This window comes from Leucopleurus acutus (genome assembly GCF_964270905.1).
Source record: "Leucopleurus acutus genome assembly, chromosome: 13".
NCBI classification, from domain to species: domain Eukaryota; kingdom Metazoa; phylum Chordata; class Mammalia; order Artiodactyla; family Delphinidae; genus Leucopleurus; species Leucopleurus acutus.
In genome coordinates this window covers 60,911,823-60,925,865 of record NC_139155.1, presented here as the reverse complement: position 1 = coordinate 60,925,865, position 14,043 = coordinate 60,911,823, and the positions used below count along the sequence as shown (strand labels likewise).

Below are 14,043 nucleotides of genomic sequence, written 5' to 3'. Positions count from 1 at the left end.
TCCCAAACACACTGAAATCTCAGACTTGAGCGAATGTAAGCTCCATGAAGACTGGGTCTCTGTTCTATTTGCAGCTGTATCCCCAGCTGGACAATCCCTGGCATAGTAAGTACTGAATAAATATTACTGTACAAACATTAATGTAAAAATAAACAGAAGACCACTTTCCGGGAAACAAAATGAGTCATTTCTATTCAAGATGTTTTACTTATTAAAGCACTAAACATATCTTTTTATAAGTTTTAATTAACCTTACAAAAGTATGGACCCTGAGATTAATACAAAAGCCAAACCTACCTATTTTATTTAAACCTTCTACTATTTAAGGAAAGCTTTGATTTCTTAAACTGCTTCACTGCCCTTGTTTATCCACATTACATAATCAACAAAGAATTTCAAAATGTATCATGAAAAAAATGTCCAAAATCCACTTAACGTAGTAGTGTGTCATCATTAAAAAAAAAAAAAAAAAGTTTTCCCACTCCAGGGGCTTAAAGTTATAGTTAAAAGTAACCAACAGGCAGGAACCATGTCTCTTCTTTCTTTTTCAACACTTTCAGTTAATGCAGCAGTGTTCTGAGCACAAAGTTAAATACTCATCCATCACCTTCCTGAGGGGGAGGGGGACGGGGCGGGGGGAGGGGGACGGGGCGGGAGGGGGGGTCTGCTATTGATGGTGTAGGTACTGACTTTTGTAAAAAGCATAATGTAAAGCAAAAACTAACACACCATTGTAAAGCAATTATACCCCAATAAAGATGTTAAAAAAAAAAAAGCATAATGCAGCGTGCTGAGTTAGAGGCTCACAATCGAACACCATCAACACGGTGACTGACCTTGAGCAAATCATGTCACTTCTCCAGCCCCGTCTAACCCTCCACTCTAGCTCAGTACACAAAACCATCTCTAAGACTCCTCTCAGCCCTCAAAGTATGTGACATTTATACACAACTTTACTTACTGCCTTAACTAGAAAACACCTACTACTCCATTGTAACATGGCCGGTAATTCAATCCTAGATGATCACAGCCTCACTGACATTTTGTATAAAGCTACTAAACATTTTAGAAGTACTTTTTCTGACCCTCTGATGCACAGACTGCTCACTCTGACCTAAACAATCTTTGTGACACAGTCCTGAAAACAAGTGGGAGAGTATAAACAACGCTGTCTTCACACAGAAATGAAACATTTTGATTTGTAATATTTTTATATAAGTCTTATGTCCTTCCACTGTGTAACTTTCTAGAGAAAAATAAGATGTACACACAAAAAAATTTTTTTTTCATGCTTGCACTCAGGATTAAACATTAAATATGCTTAAATTAACACCTTTGTTAAAACAGAAGTAAGTGTTCCATATCTGAAGAGTTTACTTTTTAAAATCTAGGTAGGCAGGATTGGAAAGAATAAGAGAGAAATGGATATCTTCGGGAGAACCTGAAATAAATGTTTTTAACACCATTTACAGATCTAAAGTTCCTGTTAGATTATAAGCAAAATACTTATAACATGGGAAAATTATCACAATAATATTAACTAAAAAATATAGGATATAAAAGAGTCATACACAGAAAAAATAATCAACTGTTAACAGTGATTATTTAGGGACTTCCCTGGTGGTCCAGTGGGTAAGACTCTGTGCTCCCAATGCAGGGGGACCTGGGTTTGACCCCTGGTCAGAGAACTAGACCCTGCATGCATGCCACAACTAAGAGTTCACATGCCACAATTAAGAAGTCTGTATGCTGCAACTAAGACCTGGCGCAGCCAAAATAAAGAAATAATTTTTTTTTTTTAAGAAACTGGTTATTTATAGGTGGTAGGACTAAGTAATTTTTATTTGCTTTATACTGTTCCATGCTTTTTCAACTTTCTACATTAAGCATTGATTTTATAATCAGAAGGGACTTTTAAACGTGAATTCATATTACCTTAATTTGTTCAGAAAATCTTTTATTTTTAAAGTGGAGGGGTGGGGACTGAAAAGATACAGAAAAAGCTATCTTTTGAAGATGCTGTTACTGAGATTTTTGGCAGTAGGAACAGTACTTAGAAAACAAAACCAAGGGATTCATCTTCCCCTATAAGCTATAAAAGTAAAATCTGTTCATAGAGAAAACAGAAAACACACTCCATGATGTAAAGGTGCTCTATACCTTTAAAGGTATAGCAGTCACTCCAATTCATGTCAGATTATCCAAATACCAAAATAAAAATATGTATGTGTGTACATATATACACACACACGTGTAAATATATATGGATGAGTAGATATATATGGAAGTATATAGCTACAAAATAAAAGGCTGTCAAAATGTAGGCCCATAAGAAATCTGTCAATTTATATTACAAACTAGTACTTTAAAGCTCTCTCATATTAACAATTCTTTAACGTAACTATTTTTAAAAATGGCCACTGAATCCAATCACATCCTTTAAAAGCTTAACCATAAGTAACTAAACATCTCATTCATTTAAACCTGAATTTTGAAAACAGTACCAAATGTTCAAGGTAACTATCCTAGAGAACTCCCCAAATGCCAGAGAAAAGTAGCTAAGCAAACTATGGTATATTGGGACTTCCCTGGTGGCACAGTGGTTAAGAATCCGCCTGTCAATGCAGGGGACACGGGTTCGATCCCTGGTCTGGGAAGATCTCACATGCTGCAGAACTAAGCCTCTGCGCCACAACTACTGAGCCTGTGGCTCTAGAACCCGCAAGCCACAACTACTGAGTCCACGTGCCACAACCACTGCAGCCCACGTGCCTAGGGCCCATGCTCCGCAACAAAGAGAAGCCACCGCAATGAGAAGCCCCCGCACCGCAACAAAGAGTAGCCCCTGCTTGCCACAACTAGAGAAAGCCCGTGCGCAGCAATGAAGACCCAATGCAGCCAAAAATAAAATAAAATTTTTTTAAAAAAATAAATTTTAGGGCTTCCCTGGTGGCGCAGTGGCTGAGAGTCCGCCTGCCAATGCAGGGGACGCGGGTTCGTGCCCCAGTCCGGGAGGATCCCACATGCCGCGGAGCGGCTGGGCCCGTGAGCCATGGCCACTGAGCCTGCGCATCCGGAGCCTGTGCTCCGCAACAGGAGAGGTCACAACAGTGAGAGGCCCACGTACCACAAAAAACAAATAAATTTAAAAAAAACTATGGTATATTAATGACACGGCAACAAAAATGGTATTTATAAAAATTTAAGGCATTAGTTGAGGTTATTTTTATAAAGTGAAATGTGTCACAGTCATAAAGTTGAACAGTCTCATAAATGTTGAAGTCTAATTCTATTTAAGCAAGGCATTTTATTATGAAGAATAAAATCATACTTAAGCATTGATTATAAAGATGAAAGCAATCTCAATGACACAGGACATGAGGTACAGCTGGCCTCACAGAAGGCTGCATTCAAGAGAAACTGATACTGGAACCACAAGACCTCTCTTGCCTGCTTTCCTCTCCCTGTTCTCTCTCAACTGGCTACTTCTGCTTGACATGGCCCAAATCAGCCACTGTCTCCAAGTCTCTGCGACCTTAAAACTCTAAAACCTATCGTGTTTAAAGAGGAGGCTTCCACATTGTGACTAATCATCAGTATGTATATATTGGCTGGCCAGCGAGGTGCCCACCACTGAACCCTCAGCACTGTCTGGACGAACAGGGATCCTGTGAACTTACACGCTGCTTAGACCTACTTGCCTCTAATACAGTCTATGGGCAGGGCCCATTCTCTGAGAAATAAATACCCCAAACTAATCTACCACGCTCTCACAAGAGACCACCAATTGATCCTAACAGTAAGAGCCCAATGAAAACAGATGTATGTACAGTTAGTTATAAATTAGATTTGCTTTCAAACAAACATGATTGTCTTGATTGTCTACTTGTCTTTATATGCCTTGATTTCTGAACTGCTACAGTATAGTTACAGACTTGTTTTCTATTGACCTAATATAACTGCTTTATTATTAAAAAAAAAGACTTCAACCTGTATAAAAGGCTTGTTATTAATAAAAAATAAAACAAAGTATTACAGGTAGGACAAATGAAACTTTTGATATAATCTCTCAAAGTACTGAGTCTAATAACAAAATAATTTTTTTCTCTTACCATTAAAAGCACTGAATGTTCATTGCAGAAATCTTGGAAAACACAGAAAAGTAAAAACGTAAAAACAAAAGCATCCTAAAGTAGAGCTAATGACTGCTAACGTTATTTCCTTTCTGATCTTTTCCCTCACACATATTACCATAAATGCACTCATACTTATGCAACTTTTCACAGGAGGGATAAGGCGGTCATCACCAATGAACTTAACATCACTAGAAGTTGGACAACCAGACGTTATCCACACCTGATGTGACACAATTCTATCTATGCAGTATTTTTACCAAAAAAATACTGAAACCTGAATCTTCAAGCCCTTAAATCCAACTCCAAATTTACAGGAACTACATACCAGAAATATCAATACGGGACATTCCACTGGACAACAACCTGGTCTTTTCAACATGTAAATGGTATAATAAAAAGGAAGTGGTGGAGGCACTGTTAAGATTAAGATGACCTGGATACAACAGCCACATGCAATGCACAGACTGAACAAACCAACTAAAAACCAGGACTGTAATTGGGAAGATTTCAATAGATGAAATATCAGATTATTGAAGAATTATTTTTGGTTTTATTAAGTGACAATGGTGTCATGAGTCTGCAAATAAAATTACCCTTTTTTTGTTTATCAGAAATGCAAGCTCAGGTATTTAGGCTTGAGATGTTAACAGCCAGAATTTGTTTAAAATACTGTGGTAACCCTGCCTCCCCAAAAAACACAGTAAAATACTAATAATCATTAAACTTAAGTATATATGAAATTATTAAATTTAAGAGTATAGAGGTTTCATTAAGTGTATAGAGTTTTTTTTGGTTTTTTTTTTAAGTGTATAGAGGTTTCTATGAATGTTTGAAAGTTTTCATAAGAAATTTTAAACAGATTAATTTGAGTCACTTTTCAGTTATAATAAACCCAGGAAACAAGCATTTTCAAAAATAACCCCCTCTTGCATTTAATTCTTTTTTTAACAAGAATTTTCTTTGGTAGTTATACAAAATAATACATTTTGTGGTCTGTAAAGTTTAATAAGCTGGCAAACATGTAATTTTCTTTTAAACCAACTTTTTATGAAGGAAAGTAGGATCCATCCTGTATTAACCACTATCTCCTCTGAAAAACAGTTCTTTGAAGGGTCGGTCAATCAAGATAGAAAAGCAACAAGAAAAAGAGAGTCAGGAAGAGCCTCTGAGAAAATAAAAGGGTCCTTGCTAACAAATTCTCTTCACAGACCATCTGTGCATGGTTAAGGAAGGTCTTACCTAAAGGAAATCTAACAGTAAACCAACAACAAAATTACCAACACTAACAATCACAAAATACCAAACTTTGCAGAACTTAACTCAACCAAGGTCTCCCAATTCTTTACATATGTAAAGAGAAAAACTGTGTTTTCCTTTTGCAGGGAAAACTTGTGTCTTCCTTTTGCACTCAACTGTCATATACGTTCACAAACCCTGACAGGCGGACCACCACCCAAGAAATCACCCAGTCCCACTTCTCACTTAACAAATGAAAAAGGTGAAGCATAAAGAATGAACAATGTATCTATTGTTAGTCAGCTCTTAACAAAATACCCTTTTCTGGAACTACAAAACTCTGAAAACACAAGTACCTGAAAAGGCAGATGAAAAACCCTACTGAAAAGAGATCCAAGACAGAAAACATAAGGATTACAGGAGAAATCATCTGAATCTTATTAGTGCAATCAACACTCACTGGACAATCATCCCATGCCAGATCTTGTTATTATGGACATAAAAATAAATGAGCATATCCTCAAGTAATTTACAGTACAGACTGTGAGAGAAAAGTACGTAAACATAAATACTACACAGTGGTGAGTGCTGTAACTGCAGACAAGCACAAGCTCGGATAGTGGCATGAAGAAGGCAGTGACCAAGTGGCCCGGGAAAATCAAAGACAGCACAAGAGGAAGGGGCTCTTGAAGTGGAGAAAGCCTGCCTGACAGCAGGGAGGACAACACTCTGAAAAGAGCACCTGGAGAGGCTTGCAACAGCTGAGAGCGTCTGGGGAGATGGTTTCATATAACCAAAGCTACGGCAGGAGAGAAATGAAGAGGCAGGCGGTGGATGTGGAGCTTTGTCAAGTGCATAATGGGAAAATGGTGCAGGTTCTTCCACCCAGGGAGCAACGGTATCAGGTGTGCATCTTTCAAAGGGCAGTTCTTTCTAGCATCCATGTAGATGACAGGCCGGAGGGAGGGGATGCTAGAGAAAAGGAGACCAGCTGCTGACCAGTAAGGGAAAGAGAGTCACCTGAAGCAAAGAAATTAGCCAAGCCCAGAGCGCTCCCGAGTAACACGCCCTAACACGCCCGTACCACCAAGGCCTACGATTCACCTCCTCATGACAACCCTGAAAGGACCTAAATGTAGCTAACCTGCCAAGGAGATCGGGACCTTCTTCCCCCACTCCCCCTGGGTAAAACGCACCCGTTCTCACAAGACAGCCAGTGCTTGTTGTCCCCTCTCTCCAGGTGTGTAAGCCAGAAATCACAGCCTTCAAGACACACTCTCCCAGTGCACACACCTAAGAGACCGCCGGGTCTCACCAGCTTTACGGTCTTTAACTTTTTGCATCTCCAACACCACCCCACAAGCGGTCACCTCTTGCGTGGACAGCAGCAGCCGCCTAATTCATCTCTCCCTCCCATATTACTCCATGTTGCTACCACAAGTGTGTTTCCTTAACTACAAATATGACATCACTCCACCACCTCCACACCTGTACCGTTCTCCCACTTAACATCAATGTAAAAAACCAGTTTGGGATATGCGGAGTTTGAGATGTCTGGGCAACATTCAAATCCAGATGTCAATAAGTAATTAGTATGTATTCCAAAGGTGATTTCAAGTCTGAATTCAACACAGATTTGGGAGTGTACCAATGTGTGCAAAAAGTGAGCAAGCAGGGGAAAGAGAGGACCTTGAAACAAGGAAGCCTGAACAAGGGAAGTTCAGAGTGAGATAAAGTTGAAACCAAGTCAGAATCTCAGAAACATGAGCATTTAAGAAAAGGTCACAAATGAGACAGTAAAGAGCAAAGAAGAAAACTAGAAGACAACTGTATCACAGAAGTCAAATGAATCGAGTTTTTAAAAAGACGAACTGTCAATAATGGCAAGTGCCAAAGAGAGGTCAAGGGAGAGAGAAAGTGGCAGTGGTCACTGCAGTAGCAATCAGGAAGCTGTGAGGACAGTGGACAGGAGGAGAGGAACAGGGAGACTGGGAACATGAACTACTTTTCCAAGAAGTCTGACTGCAAAGGAAATGAAGCACAGGAGGGACAAGTACCACAAGGAGCTGGGAGTCAAGGAAGTATTTTGTTGGCTTATTTGTTTTTAAAATGAAAGACTGAAGTGCATTTTTATGTTTAAAGGAAGAAGCCAGTGGTTGAAAATATGACCAAGAAAATATCTGATGGAACATGGTCTGAGTCATGAAAGACTTTTACCTTAACCAGCAAAAATAGCAGAACAAATAAGCTTAAATATGAGAAGGGTTTTTCTTTCTCAGAGACAAAAGTGTGGACGTGTGCCGACGAACAGGTGTAACAAGAGGAGACAGCACATCACGGAAGGGCTTGTATGTCACACTAAGAGTTAGGCTTTTATCTGGTGGGCAGTGGAGAGCTCGTTGAAAACTATTAAGGAATGGAGTAATAAGACAACCATGTCCTATTTGGGGGGGTGAGAGGGGGCCGGAATCACCCCAGGGATTTGATGTAGCCACTGTGAAACAGGAGTGATCTGAAATACGTAAAAATGTGCCAAATACCCACCAAGAAGAGGAGTATTCCCCATCCTCACTCAGGCCTCTTCATCGTGATGTGCTGCTATTCAAAGATGCTTTGGCTGACACACTGCAGGTCCCTCGTCACTCAGAGAGCTTAGTTTTCTTTACTGATGTTACTGTTATGGGCCACCTTCAATACAGAGGTTTTAGTCTATTTTCCTCTTTCTCTGGTCATTAAGAGGAAGAATACATTCACAATTTATTTTAGCATTTTCTAAACTTTCTTCTCCAAACTCTCCTCTAGAATTACTAACAGGTTGGAAAAATAAAAATGTTGTATAATACAAAGGAAGAAATTTTATAATAGTAAATAAACATTTTTAAGGACCCCCCAAAAAAGTCTCTCACATGTAATACCAAATTTCAAATCTGAATTCTAGGTCAAATTACTGCCAGGGCTTAAAAAACAGAATTTGAAAATATCTACCTCTTTTTTGTTACTAATGCAACAAAAGAACTACTTTAGAATTCATGACATCATTATAAAAGTCTTTTCATATAAACAACTGTATAAAACAATAAACTTCAATAAAATAGAGGTATGTGGAAAGTCTATTAAACTGCTCTCTGCTTCTCCACAATTGTGCAGTGATGATAATTCATATCAAGATGACTCTGTTATGCATATAACAGAAAAATTCACCACCCAACCTCAGAATGATTCAATGACTCACTCCTGGAGAAACCATCTCAATCAAATGTAAAGTCAAACTAATTCAAATAAACCTACCAGCAGATGACATTTGGCAAAACTATCCTTTAATAGACTTTTACTTAAACTGAAAATTACAGGTAATTCACGGTAGAGTTAAATGACTTTTTATACCACCATCAAATGAAGCATAAAGAGATTGTTGATTCTAACTGAGTCTCCTCACTTAGCGTTGAACTGCTCTTCGGAATACAGACAGCTTTCCATCAGAGCAATCTATTTACCTTTGACTAAAAGAATAACTTTTATTAAGAAGTTCAAATGACACCAAATGTCACTTCCCAATTCATCCTACCCCTCCTCTTTCCCAATCCTCCCCATTACCCCACTTTTAAACCGAAGCACACAGCAACCCACTGGGTATTTAAGTACAAGCCAACCTTCTCTCACATCAGTAAAGGAGCAAACCATTCCCTTGACCAGCCCTCCCCCTTCCCCATTTGAAAGCAAGCTGCTTCCTAAAGCAAGCGGGGAGGAAGGAAGAAGGGGCTTCTTTCCTCATACTTGTTTTGCCTCTGTTACAGCATCTATATGTCTTTTCCGTCTAGGAGTTCTTCAAGGGCTGAGATAAAACCTAGCACATTTTACTGTTATTGATTGTATGCTTACCCCATTAAACCAAACTAACTGTGGACCTTTCCTCCACCTTGCTTAGCACTGAATCCCCAAATGTAAGCTGATACCTGCTGAATAAATTACTCATTGTTGAATACTCTTAATCAAATATAGAGATGACACAAATCTTTTTTTTAAGTTTTTTTTAAGTCTTTATTGAATTTCTTACAATATTGCTTCTGTTTTATGTTTTTGGTTTTTTGGCGGTGAGGCATGTGGAAACCTAGCTCCCCGACCAGCACTAGAAGGTGAAGTTTTAACCACTGGACCACCAAGGAAGTCTCAGCACAAAGCTTTCACTAGTGTTTGCTAAGTAAATGGCCCAAGTGAATGTGTGTCCCTATAAAATTTCCAGTGAAACTCTTTTTTTTTAAGTCAACTTGTGTCCAAACTTTAATAGGCCCTGTGAACTACTTTCATCCATAACACAAGAACCTGTTCTATCATCAGAGCTAGTAAATCTTCAACACCTGAAATGAGTTAACTATTTGGCAAGTCACTGTGTAGGGTTTTTGGTTGTTTTTTTAACTTGCCTCTTCGCTATTACTAGTGTCTTACTATGGAAACATTACAACTTCTCTAAGCAGAAAGCATCAAACTCTGCGAACATTTCTTAACCTAAAACTAGTTTTAACGGCATCCAAGTCCCTTATGGCAACATCAATAGGTTAACCAGAAGAGGAAACTTCCTCTGTAAACTCAGCCTCCCAAAAAATAAAAGCAAAATACTAAAATTCTCGGAAGAACCACACACCATAAAGGTTTACATTAAATTCCTCCACCCTAAGATAATAGCTATTTGAGTTAGGTATTATCTAAATCATCATATTCATGATTCCCCAAAAGTTTTTTTTTCCTTTCGCCTAAAACTATGTAAAATCATGCCGCGCACATAAACTTGCTACAATAAAATGCACTTAGCGCCTCTCAAAATATTAATATTTCATGGAGTTGTCTTAAAACCAAATCTTTACCTAACAAGCAGCTCACTGACATTTCCATTCAAAGAAATTCGGAAACGCACTAGAGCTCCCAAAATGAAGGCTTTATACAAAACTCCTCTCATAACGTCGGAATACAACATTTTAAAACTCCTAAACTTATTTAAAGCGTTTCCTATGGAAAACAATCTGTTTTCTTTTCGGACTCAACCTTGGACTACAACGAAGGATTTGATTTAAGCACTAGAGCGGCCACGCATCTCACAGGCTCCGTGCTCTGCACAGTCCCTGAATTAAGGACAACATACAGACTCCTGCACAAGCAATCGGATTCGGTCTCCCCGTGACGAGAGCTGGGACGGAACCCGCTTCCCCGCAGGCTCCCCGCACGCCCTCAGCATCCCCAGGAGAAACCCGCCCGAGGCGCTCCCTCGGGCCCAGCAGCCCCCGGAGTCCACGTGCAGGTGTCGCCCCGGCGCAGGTGTCGCCCAGCGCGGAGGACGTCCGGCCGCCTGTCCCCGCTGACGCAGAGCCCGGCCCGCGCCCGGCCGCCCGCCCCACCCCCCACACACACCCCCACCCGCCCCGCCGCCCACGTCCGGACCCCGCCCCGGCCCGCGGGCCAAGGACGAGGCCGCCGCCGCAGCGAGGCGGCCGCGCGCCGCAACATGGCGGCGGGCGCGCCGGGCGGGAGGAGGCAAGGGAGCGCGCACCCCCGCGGGCGGGGCCGAGCGCGGGCGGCGGGGGAGGGGGCCCACCGGGCGCGGCCGCCACCTCCCGCCCGCCCGTCCGCCCCTCCCGCCGGCCGCCCCTGCCCACCTTTAAACTTGAGGTCTGTGGGCGGGTCGAGGACCAGGATCTGCTCATGCTTCGCCATGGCCCCGGAGGCGGACGCCATCGGAGACAGCGCAGAGCGGGGGCGCGCCCGCGGCGGGTCGCTGGCTGCGGGCGGGGGGCGGCGGCGGCGGCGGCGGCTGCGGCGCGGCTCGGCCCGACTTGACGCGGGGCCAGCGCTCGGCTCCCGAACCCCACGCCCGCCGCTCTGTCGCCGGCTCGCTGGGCCGCCCGCCCGTCCGCAGCTCCGGGTCTCACAACTGACTCAACCCCACACCAGCCGCCGCGGCCACGCGCACTGCGATCCTCGGCGCCCCACGTGACGCCTCTGCGTGCCTACGTGCGCGCCCCGGCTGCTGCGAGGCCTCGCGCCCGGCCCGCCCTCCTTACCGCCCCGCGCGGCCGGCTGCTGCGCCTGCGCACCCCCGGCCCGCCGCGCTCCGAGCCCAGCCTAGCTGTCAAGGGAGCGGGTGTCGACGGGGCGGAGCTCAGCTCTGGGGCACGGATGCGGCGCGCACGGCGGGCGAAAAGGCGCAATCCTCGGTCCCGTTTAGCCGTAGTTAGGGTTGCGAGACTGGAGAACCCGCTACGGCAGCGAATTACCATCTCCCAAGCGGGAATGCCTAATAGCAGGAGGAGCGGTCAGGCTTTGTTGACTACAACTCCCAGCATGCTCCGCGTGGGGCGGGGCCTCCGCCGGAGCTGGTCCCCTGTGGTGCTGCGCGGTGCTTGCTGGGAGTTGTAGTACCGGCTGTGAGCGGGCGGGAAGGAGAAGGGTCGACTGAGGTGGGGCGCGCCAACACTCATTTTGGTTCCCAGCGGGTGTCTCGTTTGCGCTAAAAAAGAAAAACAGCTTCTGGAGACTGACCCGAGGTTCACCTGATTAGAAATATAGAAGATGCCTTGTGGAAAACATGCGTGGATCTGTCAGCGTGCTCCCTAATTCTACCCATCCCTCCGTCGGCAGAACTAAATTCTATGGCTCTCCAGTCCAAGCTCTCCTCCTTCCTGAATTGTCTCCAGTAATGCAAAAGCCGAAGAGGAAACACGCCTCCTTTAAGCAGCAGACGCGTAGTTGGGGATCTGACGAGGCACACGTTATCAAACTGGAAATAAAAGTCAAAATCTACAACGTTTGTTGCCGTATCTGTTCTTCAGTTTTGACTGATAGTGATAAGCCCAAACCAAAACAGTGTCACGTTCACATGTTGGCAACGAATTCCAGCTGCAGCATTTACGGTAGCCTGTAGTAAACTGAGTCGAAGGAGAAAAATCCCAACAGCAAAGTTGCTGACCAATCTTTAACGGATTGCCAGGGTAATAGGGGACAAGAACGTGAAAAAAATGAATGTGCCGTAAATAAACCGTTACAGTGCTGCTCAAATTCAAATCCCTAGGAAGCACCACGAAACAAAGGACAAATTGATGCTGCTGCCATGAAGGAGCAGCCCAGTGGGTCTAGAAAACAAATGAGACAAATGGAACCATGGCCTAGACGCGGGCACAAAGTCTACGTTCTCACAGCAGTCCAGCCATCGGACCCCAGCCGGGAATAGCTCTCCAGAACAGCCAACCTAGCATTCGTACCAGACTGTGCCAAAGGAGAGCAATGGAAGACCTCGGAGGATGGGAGCTTGGAATAATTCGCCTATTACTATTTTAGAGCACAGCATACCCTCATTCAATAGTGCACTATTTAAGTGGTTTGTGCTTTGGTATTAATACCTTTCTTCTAACAGTTCCAAGAACTTTACAAACAACACAGCTACTCAGGACAACCTTATAACAGTTAGCAAGTGTTACTTTTGTTGTTAAATATGGAAATGAAAACACAGGTGAGAGCGTCTTATGTCAGTAAATAGAGGGGGGAGGAAGGTGGGGGAGGGAAGTCGCACAATTTTCTACTCTGCATTTTTGCTCTTCCCAAAGCCACGAAAAATGACACCCAAAAGTCATTAAGGCAACAATTTTAAATGTAACTGATATCTATTGTTTGGAATGGAGAAACAGGGGCCCAATGTTCATTGCTCTTTTTACATTGATTAATGTGGCTACGTAAAGATCCCTTAATAAGTTATTAGCAAAAAATATACTCAAGCATATACTCTCTAACTCCCAAGTTTTCATGAGTCTAAGAGGTATGAAGTCCTTGAATATTACTTCAGCCTACTTGAATCATGAATAATTTTCACCTTTGCACAGATTATCTCTTATGCGTTTGGCAATAATAATAATAATTTAAAAAACCCACCAATCTCCAGTACAAATGGTAACAAAGTACAACTACCTTCTTCTCCATAGTTAAATATGTTAACCTTTACTCTAGAGGTGGTCTATAATTACGAATTTGTTTATGATCAATCCTCTGCGTAATTCAACTCAGTAAGCATTTAAATGAGCGTACCTTCAGCAGACATTCAGGCAGAAGGATACAGAGTACAGGCTGGGTTCAAGCACCATTTTCTGCTATGTGGTCATAGCAACTTACTTCACCTCTCTGTGCCTGTTGTACATTTGTAAATTTGGAAGGATAACGAAACCTACAACCGAGGTTTGTTGTGAGAATTAAATGAGTTAATACACACAAAGAGCTTAGAATAGTGCCTCGTTCCAGCACTGTTACCTTATCATTGTTAAATGTTAAATGATTGCTGTGCCTGGCATGTGATGGGTGATTCAGTGGTGAGCCAGTAAACATGGTCTCTGCCCTTACAGGCTTACATCCAAGCAAGAGAGACAAACGTGAAATAGCTCCTTTGCAAGTAGGATTCTGTTCTTGGAATAAGTTCGACCAGTGAGTTACACTCCTGGGACATTTAAAAGTGAGACGGAGGCCGGCTTTCTTCCCCTGTCTGTTTTCTGCCGAGGCAGCCGGGAACCTGGAAGCTTTCTGCAGCAGCGTTCCAGCACCCAGTCACTAACTTCCTGTATCCAGAGGCGGTAAGTTGTTTCAGGGTCAGCAGGAGCAGCGGCTCCTGCTTGAGTGCAGCTTCCAGATCCCTGGGTCAGAG

General features: G+C 42.9%; 1 protein-coding gene across 2 annotated transcripts in view; it reads right to left on the bottom strand.

The window, feature by feature from the left end:
- The window catches only part of VAPA (VAMP associated protein A), a 37,531-nt gene extending 26,198 nt beyond the window's left edge, over positions 1-11,333 (bottom strand). For both annotated transcript variants that reach the window (XM_082853452.1, XM_082853451.1), the window contains exon 1: positions 11,018-11,333. In XM_082853452.1, coding sequence (XP_082709578.1) covers positions 11,018-11,096 — 79 coding nt within the window. In that variant the 5' untranslated portion in view covers positions 11,097-11,333. The remainder of the gene's footprint in view (positions 1-11,017) is intronic.
- Positions 11,334-14,043: the final 2,710 nt, after the last annotated feature.